This window comes from Oryctolagus cuniculus, chromosome 14, assembly GCF_964237555.1.
Source record: "Oryctolagus cuniculus chromosome 14, mOryCun1.1, whole genome shotgun sequence".
Taxonomy (NCBI): Eukaryota; Metazoa; Chordata; class Mammalia; order Lagomorpha; family Leporidae; genus Oryctolagus; species Oryctolagus cuniculus.
This window is the reverse complement of record NC_091445.1, coordinates 18,141,167-18,157,781: the sequence shown is the minus strand read 5'-3', so window position 1 is coordinate 18,157,781 and position 16,615 is coordinate 18,141,167. Positions and strand designations below refer to the sequence as shown.

At 40.3% G+C, this 16,615-nt stretch overlaps 1 protein-coding gene across 9 annotated transcripts in view; it reads left to right on the top strand.

The window, feature by feature from the left end:
* SKIC3 (SKI3 subunit of superkiller complex) overlaps positions 1-16,615 on the top strand; it is a 91,801-nt gene that overhangs the window by 5,391 nt on the left and 69,795 nt on the right. For 8 of the 9 annotated variants that reach the window (XM_008261957.4, XM_008261953.4, XM_008261956.4 and 5 more), the window contains 8 exons: positions 1,580-1,728; positions 3,378-3,468; positions 5,023-5,166; positions 6,324-6,415; positions 6,803-6,878; positions 7,415-7,555; positions 11,113-11,211; positions 11,330-11,438. In XM_008261957.4, coding sequence (XP_008260179.2) covers positions 3,379-3,468; positions 5,023-5,166; positions 6,324-6,415; positions 6,803-6,878; positions 7,415-7,555; positions 11,113-11,211; positions 11,330-11,438 — 751 coding nt within the window. In that variant the 5' untranslated portion in view covers positions 1,580-1,728; position 3,378. The remainder of the gene's footprint in view (positions 1-1,579; positions 1,729-3,377; positions 3,469-5,022; positions 5,167-6,323; positions 6,416-6,802; positions 6,879-7,414; positions 7,556-11,112; positions 11,212-11,329; positions 11,439-16,615) is intronic. The other variant, XM_070056477.1, reaches the window with a different exon arrangement.

The following is a 16,615-nucleotide window of genomic DNA, read 5'->3' as shown; positions in this document are numbered from 1 at the left end:
TACATACATAGGAAGAATAAGTATTTTTCAGGGCTAGAAAGGGGCAGATTATTTTGTAATTTAAACAATTATCCTTTTGGAATTTACATGATACTATGTATGTGCATGTGTGCTTTTCTATACACACACAGTACATCTACGTTAGGTAAAGAGAGAGGGCATCAGTGGCAGTATATTATGCTAAGTGACTCATCAAAGAAGTAATAGAAGAGAAGAGAAGAGGATTCTACTGCGTTGTAAGGAATTGTAATTACATACAGAACACATATGGGTGTGGAAGGGTATTGAGTATTAGAACTGGTTGCCAACAGAAGAATGGAGTTATTTGCTAGTGGTCTTTAAAAATAATCCACTTAGAAATGTTTAATGGAGGCCCATGTTATGGCGTAGCATGTTCAGCCTCTGCCTATGATGACGGCATCCCATATGGCTGCCAGTTCAAGACCTGACTGCTCTACTTCTGAGCTCCCTGCTAGCCCCAGCTTCCACGTGGGAGCCCCGGAAGAAGCTCCGGGATCCTGCCTTCAGCTTGGCCTAGCCCTGGCCATTGCAGCTATTTGGGGAGTGAACCACCAAATGGAAGATCTCTTTCTCGCTGTCTTTCCTCCTCTCTGACTCTGCCTTTCAGATGAATAAAAAAAGAAATTAAAAAAAAATGTTTTTAATGGCTCCCTATTTGCTGCTGTGTATAAATCCAAAATTGTCTATATGACTTTCAAGGTCTTTTGTAATCTTAGGCTCAGCTTACCCTACCAACCTAATTTTCTTCTGTTCTTTGTTAAGTTCCTTCTGATCCATTTAAACTGATTTTCTCATTGTTTCTTACACTTGCTTGTTCACCTCACAAATGCCTGGGACAGCTGGGGCTGGGGAAAGCCTAAGCCAATCCAGGTCTCCCGGTGGGTAGCAAGGACCCAGCTACTCGAGACTGTCACCTGCTGCTTTGCCAAGGTCTGTGTTAGCAGGAAGCTAAAGTGGAGCCAGGGCTCAGACCCAGGCATTGAATATGGAATACTGGTGTCTCGAGCAGTGTCTTAACTGCTGCACAAAATGCCTGGCCATCTAATAACCTTGTCCATCTAATAACCATTAAGTACTTCATACCACACTTCTTTTCTTATCAGAATCTATTGCACTTGCCATCATTATCCTTAGATAGCATGTGATTCTGTAATGGCTTAAGTGTGTCTTAGGTCTTTCTCTTGATTCAGGTTTTATTCTTGGAGCAGGAACCGTCTTTTCTGGTGTTTTTTTTTTGTTGTTGTTGTTGTTTTTTTGTTTTTTTGTTTTTTTTTTTTTTTTTGATGTCATGTGCAACAAATAGTTTGAGAGCTGCAGGTGGCCTTGGTGCTTGTTGGTTCTCATGTTTGTAGCTGCTTCCACTGAAGATGTTGGGTGATAGAAAAGTTGGTGGTCTTCATCCTGAAGAGGTTACAGTCTTCTGTTTGGTTCTGTTTAGGCTTGTCTTGAAATTGTTTCTGTTCTTTTTTAACTTAGAGCTCTGTTCTTTTTTCTATTTGTTTATCTCTTTATTGGATTAGATCAATTATTATCACCATTAATGGTCTCTTCTTTTTAGTCTACAGGTTATTTTCAAACAAAGGAAACTGGTTTGAGGAAATTTAATGTGCTGTCAGCATTGGAATTTATTACCTATTACAATCAAGATTTGTAGACTACAAAAAATCTTAAGTTTTCACCTATAAATTAATCCCAAGATAATTTCAGGTAAGACACTAGGTTTTAAAGAAAAGCATGTGAAATACGTTGATTTATATCTTGATTTTTATATTATTTTGTCTTCTATCATTCAAAACGACTTTTGACTTTTGCTTTTGCTTTTTCAAATCTCTAACCTCACAGGCTGCTTTGATCTTGTGCTTGTAACTGAGGTTCTTCGTTAGATATAAAGGACTGTTAGTGAACCCTGTTAGTGAGCCATCTTTTTGATTCATTTTACTGCTTTGGACATCTGTAGTCTCCAACTACTCCATGTTGTATTTATTCAGCTTTTTTTTTTTTAATCCTTCCTGTTGAAATTAGAGTCCATTGGAATTGACAGAATAAGTTGTGAAATCTTAAGATTTGCTAATTTAAAATTTATATGTTTTAAGATTAAATGAGAGAATACTTTGTCTAATAATTGATGTTTTTTATGGCTGAAATTAGTGTATAGTCTTTTCACATATTTGTCACTTCCATTCAAGTATAAACATTGCATCTGTTTCTCTGTAGACTGATAATTCTATAGAAACCAGCATTAAAATAGAATGCTTTCTTAAATTCTCTCATTGTAGTAAAATTATTTGTGTTAACAGTTTAGTCCTGACTTGTGGTTATTTTACTGGACCTTGCTCAGTACAGAATTAGACTGAGATTGGTATGAGCTTTGGTTCATAATCCCTAAGATCATCCATGGTTTAGCCAAACACATGGAGCCTGAGAATGATTGAAACAGCTCAGATCCAGCGCATGTCTTGATCAGCTGTTATTTGCCATACCAGGTGCTAAGGATAAAGCAATGGGGTGAAAAAAACAGACCAAAATGCCTACCTGCATGAAACATGGTTAGGTAGCATTTGGGGGCAGACAGTAAATAGGACATATATTCAAAAAGTTCATGGAAATCGAACAGACAAAAAGTCATGGATTTAAAAACTGTTGGTGCCAAAATAAACTTACTGATCTTTTAAAAAATTATTCATTTTAAAGGCAGAGTGATAGGGAGGAGGTGGGGGCAGGGAAAGAGGGGAAAAGAGAGAGAGTGTGAGAGTGAGACACGAATCTTGTACTCCGTGGTTCTTTAAACAGCCACAACAACCAGGTCTTGGTCTGGCTGAAGCAGGGGCCCAAACATGGGCCATCATTTGCTGCCTTCCCAGGCACATTAGCAGGAAGATAGATCAGAAGCCTAGCAGCTGAGACTTGAACTGGCTCTCCCGTATGGGATGTTGGTATCACCAGCGGCAGCTTCATCTGCTGTGCCACAACACCGTTACATGACACCTATCATTTAATTCTATTTTTGCACAAACTTTTTGAAGTCCTCTCATAAGTAGAATATGTTGTATATTAGATGTGATAAGTGCTCTGAAGAAAAATACAGCAGGGGAAGAGGCTAAGGGATTATGTTGTGGTTGTGGGGAGGAGGATAGAAGAGTTAAAATGTTAATAGTATGTCCAGGGAAGGTTTCATTGAGGAAGTGACATGGAAGCAAGATTCCGAAGACCTGAGGGAGTCATCTGTGTGTTTATCAGAGAGGAGGCTGTTCTAGGAGAAAAGAAATCACAGGTGCCTTTCACAGATGATCAAGCTGTTCAGAACTCTTCCAGTTAAGCCAGTGGTGTCGATTCACTCAGGGTTTTTGCCTTGACAGAATGTCCAGCAAGGAAGTGAAGACGGCTCTAAAAAGTGCTAGAGATGCAATCAGGAACAAAGAATACAAAGAAGCTTTGAAGCACTGTAAGGTAACCAGCGTATATTCTCCCACAATAAAAGCACTGATAAGCGATACTGACTTGTAACATGTGGTTCGTGTGATGTCCAGATCAACCAAAGTAGACCCAAGTAACTTCACTTCGGCAGTTAACTCATGGTTGTGATTATTTTTTTGAGGCTGCATTATTGTAAAGAATTCTAAGTGTGCTGTTGCTGAAAGTGTTGTGAATGCACGTCAGCCTAGTAATGTGACTGGTTTGACTCATGGAAAAGTTCTTAGTTTTCTAGAAAACACAAAACCCTAAGAGGCTCATTTCATTTTTTAAAAAAAAAATTTTAAGATTTATTTATTGATTTGAGAGGCAGATTTACAGAGAGATTGGCCGGAGCTGTGCCGATTAGAAGTCAGGAGCCAGGAGCTTCTTCTGGGTATCCCATGTGGGTTCAGGACCCCAAGGACTTGGGCCATCTTCCACTGCTTTCCTAAGCCATAGCAGAGAGCTGGATCGGAAGTGGAGCAGCCGGGACTCCAAGCAGCGCTCTTATGGGATGCAGGAGGCAGCTTTACCTGCTACGCCATCCTGCCGGCCCTGAGGCTAATATCATTTTAGCTGCCAGTTTTCATTTTTCCTTCCCTATAACCTATTTGCTTTCTGCTTCAAGCTAGTTTATTTGCCTTAGCCAATAGCTGTTATTTCTGGAAGCAGTATCTCTCTATATAATTTTATTCTGGTTGGAAATATGATTGAAGCTTTCACCACTATTTTGAACATACTTGGTATCCTCACACTGCGGTGAATTCACTCTCCTAGACTCTACTTTCATCCCACCTGATGGATGGAAGTTAAATCCATCTGTGTAACATGGAGAAACAGCAGCATGGGAAAGAAAGATGTGGAAGTTGAATGAAGTGATCTGAGAAGAGCAGCAGCGGGAGGGTGGGGTGGCTGCTGTTCTTTTATACCCAGTGTTCTCAGAGAACGGTGATGGAGACATTTGATGGGGCCATGAGGATTGCTCAGGCAGCTTTTAAAAAACATGCCTGCCAGCACCGTGGCTCAATAGGCTAATTCTCTGCCTTGCGGCGCTGGCACACCGGGTTCTAGTCCCAGTCGGGGCGCCGGATTCTGTCCCGTTTGCCCCTCTTCCAGTCCAGCTCTCTGCTATGGCCAGGGAGTGCAGTGGAGGATGGCCCAAGTGCTTGGGCCCTGCACCCCATGGGAGACCAGGAGAGGCACCTGGCTCCTGGCTTCGGATCAGCGCGGTGCGCCGGCCGCACCGGCCATTGGAGGGTGAACCAACGGCAAAAGGAAGACCTTTCTCTCTGTCTCTCTCTCTCACTGTCCACTCTGCCTGTCAAAAAAAAAAAAAAAAAAAAATGCCTTGTAGTTCAAACCCTTCCAGTCCCTGAGTCGTGTCTTGCTCCCCAAGGAACCTGAACCCAGGGAGTACGGGCAGCAGTTCTGAGAGTGGCCCAGTTAGTGGTCCACACAGACTCCCAGGCTCTCTCGTAGACTTTCGTTGTGTTCTTTGTTCATTAGCTTCCCAAATTTGACGACGTACTCTTCTAACTTTTTAACCAGACAGTGTTGAAACAAGAGAAGAATAACTATAATGCCTGGGTTTTTATTGGTGTTGCTGCGGCTGAGCTAGAACAACCTGACCAGGCCCAGGGGGCCTATAAGAAAGCTGCAGAGCTAGAGCCAGACCAGTTGCTTGCGTGGCAGGTATGTGGACTTTTTCTCCCCTGTGTTATAGGAAAGGATGTTTCTGTAGTTGTCAAGAGAGAACTATGTTAAAATAAGCACTGGAACCTCTATTTGCCCCATGCAAGGATTAAAAAAAAGTTAAATCTATTTCTCTTCTAAATCTAAAGGTTAGTTTAAAAAAAATACATCTGCAACTTAATTACGTGTGCACAAAGACTAATCCAGAATGTTCTTTATGCTTACTAAATGAATATGTTATCTAGAAATAAAACACTATAAAATTTTTCAATTCTGTGTCTTTGAGTACAAGTTAAATATTTTTTCTTACTTAGTGATCTTAATCTTTTTAGTTGGATTCCCCAACTTTTAATTTTTAATACATTGCTTCATACCTCAATAACATCTTCAGACCTGATTCATAGACTCCAGAAAGTGTGAACCTGTTGTCTCAGATTCACTAAATAAGAACTTGGTTGGGATATCAGGAAACACAGAGAAATGGCTGCTTTTTTAATGTACTGACTGGTAGGATATCTGATTTCAGTTTGAAGCGAAAGTGATACTTTCTACAGATGACTTGGATTTTTTGTTGTTGTTGACCATGTCACAAAAGTCGTATTATGTGAGATAGATCTTAAATTAAATCTCACCACGCACAGATGCATGCCTATAAAATACTAATTGTGTAGAGGTAATATGTTAATTGTCTTGATTATGATGACCATTTTGCATTGTATACACATATTAAAACAACATATAAATTTATAGAATATTTATCAGTGATATCTCAATAAAGCTGCTTTTAAAACATGCTGAAAAAATTTTTAAAGGTAGTCTTACAAGGTAAACGATAGTGGTAAAAATTGTAGAAAAACTAATGAAAATGTTTTAATTTTGAAACACTTCAAATGTGTTTTCATAAAAAAGTTGTGTAATGGGCCCCTTTATGCCTATCACCGAGAGTCCACTGACAGTATTTTTTCATCTGTATTTTTGACTTGATCCTTTCCACCCCCGATGTTTGGAGGCAAATTCCAGATATGTAATTTCATCTGCAAGCTGTATCTTTTATCACAAGTTATCTTTGTAGATAATCATATTATGTGGCAAAATAAGTGAATGAATGTGGCATCATCAAACATTTTGGAAAGGATAGCCTCTACTTCCTCTTTCAGGGGTTAGCAAGCCTGTATGAGAAAAGTAGTCACTTAAATGCTAAGGATGACTTGCCTGGTGTTTACCAAAAGCTTCTGGATCTTTATGAAAGGTAAGGCGTGTACAGGAAAGGCCTTTTTTTTTTTTTTTTAAGTTTGGATTGGAATAAATTAACTAGAAATTATATAGAAATAGTAATCCACACATTGGGATTGGGGTTGGCTTTTCTTTTTGTCATAGAATCTCTTGATTGTGACTGAAATAGAATGAAAATACCATTACTGAAACGAACCACCAGGTTTGGAACTTTGATATTATTTTCAGTCTCTGAAGTCTTTTACAAGAAGCTTGTTTTAGAAAATGTTACTGTAGTATGAAAGAGAGTATATTCTAATTTGAAATAGTACCTGAAAATATTGGGATATTTCTCTTTTAGCATTTTAAATCCTTGGTTGTTTTCATTAATAAAATTCAAGTCCTTTTTTGTTGTTTCTCGAAGTGTTGACAAGGCAAAGTGGTGTGATGTCTGTAAGAAACTCGTGGATCTCTATTACCAAGAAAAGAAGCACCTAGAGGTTGGTTAAAGATTTTCTGGGGATCCTAGATTTCTTTTAATAAAACCATTATTAAAAGAAAGTTTTTACTTAAAGGAAAATTAAAAAATCATATATAGTATGCTATTGAAAAAATGTTAAAAATAATACAAATTACAGTGTTTTGAGAATTATAAATTAGAATTCAGATTTAGGGTAACATAATTTCTCAACCTCTCTGAAACGGGACAGAATGTGAATGAAGTAACTCAGCACGTCACCTGTGGAACTTATTTGTGGTGCCTGCATAGCTGGTGCTCTGAGCTTTGGGGATTGGGCATGTAGTCACCAACCCTGTATCTGCCCTGCTGTATCTGTCACACTTCTGATGTTAGGGCTCTGTGGCTTTGCCCAGTCAACTCATTTTTTTATGGAGTTCATAATAGATATGGAGTTCATAATACATAGGCTATTTTTAATGTGTTAGCAGATAAAAGTATTATTTGCAAATTTTACATTTTTTATTGGTGCTTTCAGGATTTAAAAAAATGCCATTTTAAATCTCCTTTTGCACACAGGTGGCTCGAACATGGCACAAACTGATCAAGACACGGCAGGAGGAGGGTGCGGACGATCGAGAGCTTCATCAGCTGTGGAGGAAACTGACTCAGTTGCTGGCCGAGAGGACAGAGGATCAGAACAATGAAACCCAGCAGTTGGTACTGACGTGTTTATTCCTCACAGTCTGTCATATTGTTCATTTAATTAAATTTAGAAAATGGAAACACAGTGACATCATATAGAAATGTACCTTATGTCAGATGAGTTATCTTGGAAATACGTAGTTTTAAATTCATAGAGGCTCTTGCTGATGTTTGCAGTCTCTTCCTAAGTCTAGATGGAGAGTCTGGATGGGGTGGAATTGCTACTCAGAGTGTTTGAATTTCATTCCTTTATATTCATGAGAATCTGCAGTAAGTCAATAACGTAATCACTGTAAAAAAGACACTATGTAAAAATTGAGTTTCACAAAATTAGTATTTCTAAAACACTTTTCGGTGTTTTTTTTATACTTAAAACTGAAAGTACTGAATTACTTTGAGGCTTAACTATAGCTAGACTTTAGAGTATATTTACTAGATTATTTATATTTAGAAAATATTCCTTTTTAATATGTAGATTTTCAAATAATTGAATTTTTTAAAAAAACATTGGTTTTAAACTGTAATTAGAAATGTCTCTGTTGTTCTTTTTTTTTTTTTTTTCCTGTTTGTGAGTTTAAAAGTCAACTTAATTTCTTACGATAAATAGCTACTCGATATGTGTTTGTTAAATTGAGTGGAATTTTTTTTTCCTAAACAAGTATGGACTCCATATAGGATGGAAAGTGCATTTCTGTTTTTGTTTGTTAGTTCATTCACTTATTCATTTAGTTTATTCAGCAAGCAATTTACTGAGAACCTAGTACGTGTTGGGCAGTGTCCTAAGCATTGGGGCCAAAAACATGATAAGCTTTGTTTGATAATGGTAGTTAATTAATAAGCTAGCTCCCTCATTGCTCACCCAACCTTGCTCCTTCTGGGGCAGGGGACCCTTGGGTCATCAAGGAGGACAGAGAAGGAAACAGGACACGGAGGGAGAAGAGCAGTGGAGCGGACAGCGTGGAAGAGGCAGGAAAAGAGAATTTCTGCAAGGGCCATGCTGCTGGCCTGGCGGCCCTGCGGTTTAGCGGAGAGCCGGGGCATGCTCGGCCCTGGAGGAGCTCTGATATCCAAGGGTTTATCTATACATAGGTTTTGTTGTAGAAGAAATTGAATGTTGACAGAATTAGGTAGCTTGTCAATTTCCCTTAAATCCTATCTTTAACATGGCTACACTGTTTTTTTTTTTTTAAAAGATTTATTTATTTATTTGAAAGAGTTACAGAGTAGCAGAGGCAGAGAGAGAGAGAGAGAGAGAGAGATCTTCCATCTGCTGGTTCACTCTCCAAATGGCTGCAATGGTCAAGACTGGGCCAGCTTGAACCCAGGAGCTTCATCTGGGTCTCCCACATGGGTACAGAGGCCCAGGGACTTTGGCCATTTTCCACTGCTTAACTAAGTGCAGTAGCAGGGAGTTAGGTCTGAAGTGGAGCAGCTGGGACTCAAACCAGAGCCATGTCAGATGCTGACGCTGCAGGCAGTGCCCTTACCTGTTATGCCACAGTGCTGGCCCTGACTTCACTGTTTTTTAAAAAATTGCCAGATTGCCTGAATATCAAACACATATCAAAATAAGTAAAATGTCTTTTTAAGCTAACTATACTGTACTCCTCCACAAATATAATTAATTATGCTTACAATTTTAAGAACTGATTTTTAACTGTTAGAAATAAAAAGATATGGGACCACCGCTGTGGCAAAGCAGGTAAAGCCACCACCTGCAGTGCCAGCATCCCGTAGGGGCACCAGTTTGAGTCCCAGCTGCTTCACTTCTGATCCTGTTCTCTGCTGTGGCCTGGGAAAGCAGTAGAAGATGACCCCAGGTCCTTGGGCCCTTGCACCCACGTGGGAGCCCCGGAGGAAGCTCCTGGCTCCTGTCTTCCGGTAGGTGCAGCTCCAGCCGTTGCAGCCAGTTGGGGAGTGAGCCTGTGGATAGAAGACCTCTCGTTCTCTCTGCCTCTCCTCTCTCTATGTAACTCTTTCAAATAAATCTTTAAAAAAACAAAAAGAAATAAAAGGATGTGGGGAGGTATTTTCACCTTATACTAAGTGTTCAGAAAAAAATGTGTCATCTATTTTCTAGTTGTAATAATTTCATTACTGAACCAGGGCTGTGGCTCACTTGATTAATCCTCCGCCTGTATCGCCGGCATCCCATATGGGCATCGGGTCTTAGTCCCAGCTCCTCCTCTTCCAGTCCAGCTCTCTGCTATGGCCCGGGAGGGCAGTGGAGGATGGCCCAGGTGCTTGGGCCCCTGCACCTGCATGGGAGACCAGGAGGAAGCACCTGGCTCCTGGCTTCGGATTGGCACAGTGCCAGCCGTGGCGGCCATTTGGGGGGTGAACCAACGAAAGGAAGACCTTTTTTTTCTGTCTATCACTGTCTAGCTCTATCTGTCAAGTAAAAAAAAAAACAATTTTTCATTCCTATTCTTTAAAATCCATTATGCTAGAGTGTTTTAAATTAGATTTCCTTTTTTTCAAGATCATTAGCTCTAGCAAAGCAGGCAAATTTTTTTATTTATTTGGAAAGACTTTGTACAATATTTACCAAAGAAAAATTTGATGTGGTAAACTATATTTTGGGTTTTTGTTATTAAATCATTCATTTTTAAAAAATATTTATTTAAAAGTCAGAGTTACACAGAGAGAGGAGAGACAGAGAAAGAGAGAGGTCTTCCATTCTCTGGTTCACTCCCCAACAGGCTACAACAGCCAGAGTTGCGCCGATCCAAAGCCAGGAGCCAGGAGCCAGGAGCTTCTTCCGGGTCTCCCATAGTGGGTGCAGGGGCCCAAGGACAAGGGCCATCTTCTACTGCTTTCCCAGGCCATAGCACAGAGCTGGATTGGAAGTGGAGCAGCTGGGTCTTGAAACAGCACCCATATGGGATGCCGGCACTACAGGCAGTGGCTTTACCCGCTATGCCACAGTGCCAGCCCCTAAATCATTCATTTTTTTAAAATGTAGAACTTACGTAAACAGATGATAGAAGATGCTTGCCTGGGGTTCTAATACTGCTTTTTCTGTTCAAGACAGATTTAAAATGGCTGTTTTGTAATTTTCTTCAAAATCAGCCAACACTATTTACGAGAATTGATTTAATTATAGTGTGTCATATCCCTGTTTTTCTTTCACCAAAAGTATAACCTGCCTGTATAAGAAAATTATTTAAGGGTTGAAGGTTTTCCAGCAGTGAAGATGTTCCAGAGAATGTGCTAGTGATGTCTGAAGAGCGGCTTTAGGAAGGATGTGAGTAGTAGCAGCTGCTAGCATTTGAGAGTATCCTCTGGTTGACCACTGTGTAGGAGGTACTTGGAAGTATGTTTTATTAATGTTGTTAATTTGTAGTTGTCATTTACTAGTCCAGAGTAATCTGCTGGCCAGTTGGAATTGGAATACACGCCAAAATTTACATACACATTTCTTTCCTCTTTGAAATTGTCAGGGGCAGAAAATAAGGTATATTTGCAGCTGCTTGAAAGGATAGTTTATATAAGGCAGTTTTGTGCATTTAACCACTTGTCACTTTCGTAAGGATGCTATAGATGATACCTTTTTTGTTTGCCTGTTTCAGCTTTTAACTGCATTTGAGAATGCACTGGACTTAACAGAGAAGATTCCTAGTGAAGATCATCAAATGCTTTACAAGCATTTCATTCATTGTTTATCCAAAGTAAGTTGAGTATTTCAAAACTCTGATGTGACTTTTATGTATTTCTAATTAGGAAAATGTTCAGAAATATATCCTACTACTACTGGAATTTAGTTTATCTTACTCTTATATTTTCAAGTTTCCTCATGAGTCTGCCAGGCTGAAGAAGGCCTGTGAAGGAATGATAAACATCTATCCCACTGTGCAGTATCCATTAGAAGTTCTTTGCTTGCACTTAATTGAATCAGGTAATTTCTTTATTAGACTGAATGTTCTTGAGTTATGTGATTGTGTAGAAATGATGTTGCTATCAATCAAAGAGTGTTTCAGTACTTACTATATGTAAGTTACTGTTTCAGTGTTTCTAGATGTGAAAGGAAGTGCAGTGTGTAGTCTGTGTGTTCCCCAAAAGGCTAATAAAATAAGAAAGTACGTGAGTACTGAGGAATTGTGAGTTACGGCATTCCAGGTTGGTTAGTGAAGTTTTTTTTCTAATTTATTAATTGGGGCTGGCACTGTTGCACAGTAGGCTAAACCTCTGCCTGCAGCACTGGCATCCCATATGGGTGCCGGTTCTAGTCCTGGCTGCTCCTCCTCCAATCCAGCTCTCTGTTTATGGCCTGGAAAAGCAGTAGAAGATGGCCCAAGTCCTTGGGCCCCTGCATCTGCATGGGAGACCTGGAAGAAGCTCCTGGCTCCTGGCTTTAGATTAGCCCAGCTCAGGCTTTTGTGGCCATTTGCGGAGTGAATCAGCAGATGGAAGACCTTTCTCTCTCTCTCTCTCTCTCTCTCTCTCTCTCTCTCTGCTTCTCAAATAAATAAACAAAATTTTTTTTAAAAAGATGATTTCTTTTTTTTAAAGATTTATTTATTTATTTGAAAATCAAAATTACACAGAGAGGCAGAGAGACAGAGAGACAGAGAGAGAGGTCTTCCATCCGCTGGCCATAGCAGATCTGGATCGGAAGTGGAGCAGCCGGGACGTGAACCAGCACCCATGTGGAATGCTGGCACTGCAGGTGGTGGCTTTACCCGCTACGCCACAGTGCCAGGCACAGCATTTGCTCTTTTCTCTCTAATTCCTGTTCCACTATCATTGCTTTGTATCATTTCCTTATTCCTGGTCTGCTCATGTAGCAAATGACATAAGTGAATACTTTAAAGTCTCTTTTTATGGACTGACTACTTTCTCAGTAAACATACATATGTCTGTAAGGGCTGATTAGTAAATAACCTGGTCTTCATATACCCAAGAGCCTGCAAAACGGTATCAGAAATAGGATCCAGAGACAGTCTGCAGAATTTTGCCCATAAATTTGTTAGTTGACAAAGTGCTGTGATAAAGAGGTAGGTGAGGGACTTTGGTTAGAAAGATGTTGGATTAAGTGAAAAAACAGTCAGTCTTGAAGGGGGTTTGGGAATGGGTGTTTGGCAGAACTGGAAGAAAAGGAGTCTATATCTTGGCAAATAGGAGTGGGTAAGTGGATATTACATATGTGTTCAAACCAAGGAATAGTTTTTTCCCATCTGTATTGTTGGATGCAGAAGTTTGCAGAGTTGAGCTGTTCAGGTTTAGGTACATTTAATGCAGAACATTTTTCTTTTCGTTATTCCTCTAAATTGAACTTTCTATATATTGAGGACTTGTAAAAATTTGTAAGGTCACTGAAGGCTGACCCTATAAAGTAGATTTGCTATTTTATAGCCGTTAATTACCAGGTTCTGTTCCATTGTGCCTAACGGAAAATGTCATTCTTGTTTGTCCTGCTTTGCATGTTGAGAATTGAAAACTTAATTTCAGAATGACTCAATTTTTTTTCTTTAAAAATTTATTTATTTACTTGAAAGGCAGAGTTACAGAGAGAGAGAGAGAGAGAGAGAGAGAAGTCTTCCATCCACTGTTTCGCTCCTCAAATGGCCACAACGGCTAGAGCGGGGCCAATCTGAAGCCAGGAGCCAGGAGCTTCTTAGGGGTCTCCCACACATGTGCAGGGGCCCAAGAGCTTGGGCCATCTTCCACTGCTTTCCCAAGCCATAGCAGAGAGCTGGATCAGAAATGGAGCAGCCAGGACTTGAACTGACACCTACATGGGACAGCATCACTGCACTGCCATAGTGCCAGCCCCTCACTCCTTATTTTATGAAGCTTTACAAACTGAGCCATTTTGGGGCCGGCATTGTGACGGAGCAGGCACAGTGGCACCTGCAGTGCCAGCGTCCCATATGGGCTTCAGTTCAAGTCCTGGCCTCTCTATTTTCGATCCAGCTCTCTGTTGTGGCCTGGGAAAGAAGTGGAAGATGGCCCAAGTGCATGGGCCCCAGCACCCACGTGGGAGACGTGGAGGAAGCTCCTGGCTCCTGGCTTTGGATCAGCCCATCTCCCCATTGCAGCCATTTGGAGAATGAGCCAGAAGATGGAAGATTCTCTCTCTCTCTCTCTGCCTCTGCCTCTCTGTAACTCTGCCTTTCAAATAAATAAAAAAATATTTTTTCTTGTTTAAAAAGCAAAGCAAGCAGTGAGTATCTTTCACAGTTGTCATCTGTTGAAATGTTTTTTTTTTTTTCCACACTAAAATGACCTTGATTGTTGCTGAAATGGAAGGCTGAGAAAGCTTGGTTTTTCAAATTCAGGCAGAAAACAGCTTCTTTGAGATTTTTTGCTCTTGAAATATTAGAAAGTCCAAGTGAGAATAATGCATGTCCCTTCTTTTTTTTTTTTTTCCTCCCAACCTGGATTTATTTAAAAGAACATTTCTATAGTGTTCATCAGTCTCTCCAGGATGCTAGAAATGAATTGATTATTCAAAAAAAAAAAACCTCACTTTTCTTTTTGTTGTAAACTTTAAGAAACTGAATTCCAGTAGGTCTCACTTAGTTTTTTTTTTTTTTTAAAGATTTATTTATTTATTTGAAAGAGTTATACAGAGAGGCAGAGAGTGAGAGAGAGAGAACTAGAGAGAGAGGTCTTCCATCCGCTTGTTCACTCCCCAATTGGCCACAATGGCCAGAGCTGTGCTGATCTGAATCCAGGATCCAGGAGCTTCTTCCAGGTCTCCACGTGGGTGCATAGGCCCAAGGAGTTGGGACATCTTCTACTGCTTTCCCAGGCCACAGCAGAGAGCTGGATCGGAAGCGGAGCAGCCAATACTCGATTCGGCACCCACAGGGGATGCCGGCAGTGCAGGTGGTGGCTTTACCCCTTCACACAACGCTGGTCCCAGTCTCACTTAGTTTTCATTCATCCTGGACCTTTTCACAATACCTTGGAGTTTGATCAGTCATCACTGATAAATTTAGCTTGCATTTTTGAGAAATAAAAATATACCAAATTGTATTTAAAGTCATTAAATCTGGAAACTAAGACTCCTTTAAATGTTAAAAAGAGCAAATAAGTGAAATAAATGACTTTCTATTAAAAAGCAGTGAGACCTGTTGCCTCCCTGTTTTTACCGCTCACCATGGAGTTTATTTGGCTAATATTCTCACTGAGAATCAGTGTGGAGGAGAGGATTGGGAGTTGAAGCTGTACTGTTCCTTTATCTCTGCACACAGGATAGTTAGATGGTTGGTGTTGTTACTGTTGCAAGTTTCCTTAGACTCTGGGAAGTTTTTCTCAGTGTCATTTGGTCAGATGTAGAGATTATGTTCCCTAGAACTCAACAGGAGAGCTTTCCCCAATCTCCCTTGATTTGTAACTGTTCCCCGGGGCATTAGCAAAGAGAATATGGGAAGGTTCTTCCTCTCAGCATTTTGGAAACAGTTTTCTTAAGCCTACCCACACTTTGCTTCCTTACGTGCAGTCCTAGCTGCCTTACTTAAGGATGCTTATTGGAGAGATGCATGATAAACTTTCTTCATTTCATCCCGGGTATATTTTCTGTAATAAGGGCCTTTTATGTGACCAAGGTAGTTTTTCATAAATTATGTTTCTGTGGAGTAAGAAATTTGACTGAGGTGGGTAGAAACGAGAGATACAATTTCAGTGTTCATTTTTTAAATTCTTTTGTAGGATGATGAAGATCTAAAATTTTCTGTAGTAATTCCCAGCCATTCTTTCTGCACATCAGTTAACAATGGCATTTTTAAAGGATCATTATGATCTTTGAATTTAATGAATGCCTATTGTGTGAGTGGTACTGCCCCAGTCTCTGCTTTCCAGAATTTATCATTTAGCTACAAATGCAGTAGAAGCAGTGTATCTATAAGACTAGTAATAAAGGTGATGGATGGTATTAGCAAGTACTGCAGACCTGTAGTTCTCCAGGTATGATCTGTAGACCAGTAGTAGTGGCATTACCTGAGGACTTGTTAGAAATACAGATTCTCTGGCCTTACATCAGCCCTGAGGAATGGGAAACTGTGGGGTAGAGTTCAGCACACTCCTAACACGTCCTTCAGCTGATTCTGATGCCTGTTGTAGTGGCTGTCTAGGCGGTACCACTGGGAGCAAAGGAAAAAGCCACTGGTTTGTGTGGGTGGGCACAGGTGTGGCATGGAACTAGACGTGTCTCTTCTCGGCCTTTGCATTTATGGAAGCAGTAATGAGAACATCCTGGCAGAAGATTCGTGTCTGGAAGCACAGCAATAGCAGGCTTGTGTCTTTTTTATTGGCCTGCTAATCAGTTTCTTCCTGTTGTTCACATCTTAACCAAATACTGAAGTTTTAATTCTGTAGCCATTATGACTTCTTTTATATTTGGTATTAATTTAATTTCCAAGTCTGAGTGTAGCATCTTATTTGCAGATTGTGCATTGGTGTGCATCTGATTTTGAAAAACTTTAAATATGCAGCAGACCCATAGAATGGCAGATGTCCTGAACAGCACTCTGGCCTCAGAATCAGCCCTTAAGGCATGTGGATCCAGCTGAAAAGCCCATGAGAGTATTTCAGGCATGGAAAGCCAAGACACTCTGGGGAAAAAAAAAATGAAAGATCTCCACGAGTGAGATCCCAGTGGAAAGAACGGGTCATCAAAGAAGGAGGTACCTTTCTCTGAAGGGAGGAGAGAACTTCCACTTTGACCATGGCCTTGTCTAAATATTATCAGAGTCAGTGAACTCAGGGGGCTTCCATAGCCTTGGAAACTCATGACAAGAGCCTAGGGTGATTACTGATGCCATAAACAAGAGTGTCAATTTGTTAAGTCAACAACAGGAGTCACTGTGTACTTACTCCTCATGTAGGATCTTTGTCCTTAGTGTGCTGTACATTGAGATTTAATGCTATAACTAGTACTCAAATAGTATTTTTCACTTTATGTTTCTGTGTGGGAGCAAACTGTTGAAATCTTTACTTAATGTATGCTAAACTGATCTTCTGTATATAAAGAGAATCGAAAATGAATCTTGATGTGAATGGAAGGGGAAAGGGAGTGGGAAAGGGGAGGGTTGCGGGTGGGAGGGACGTTATGGGGGGGAAGCCATT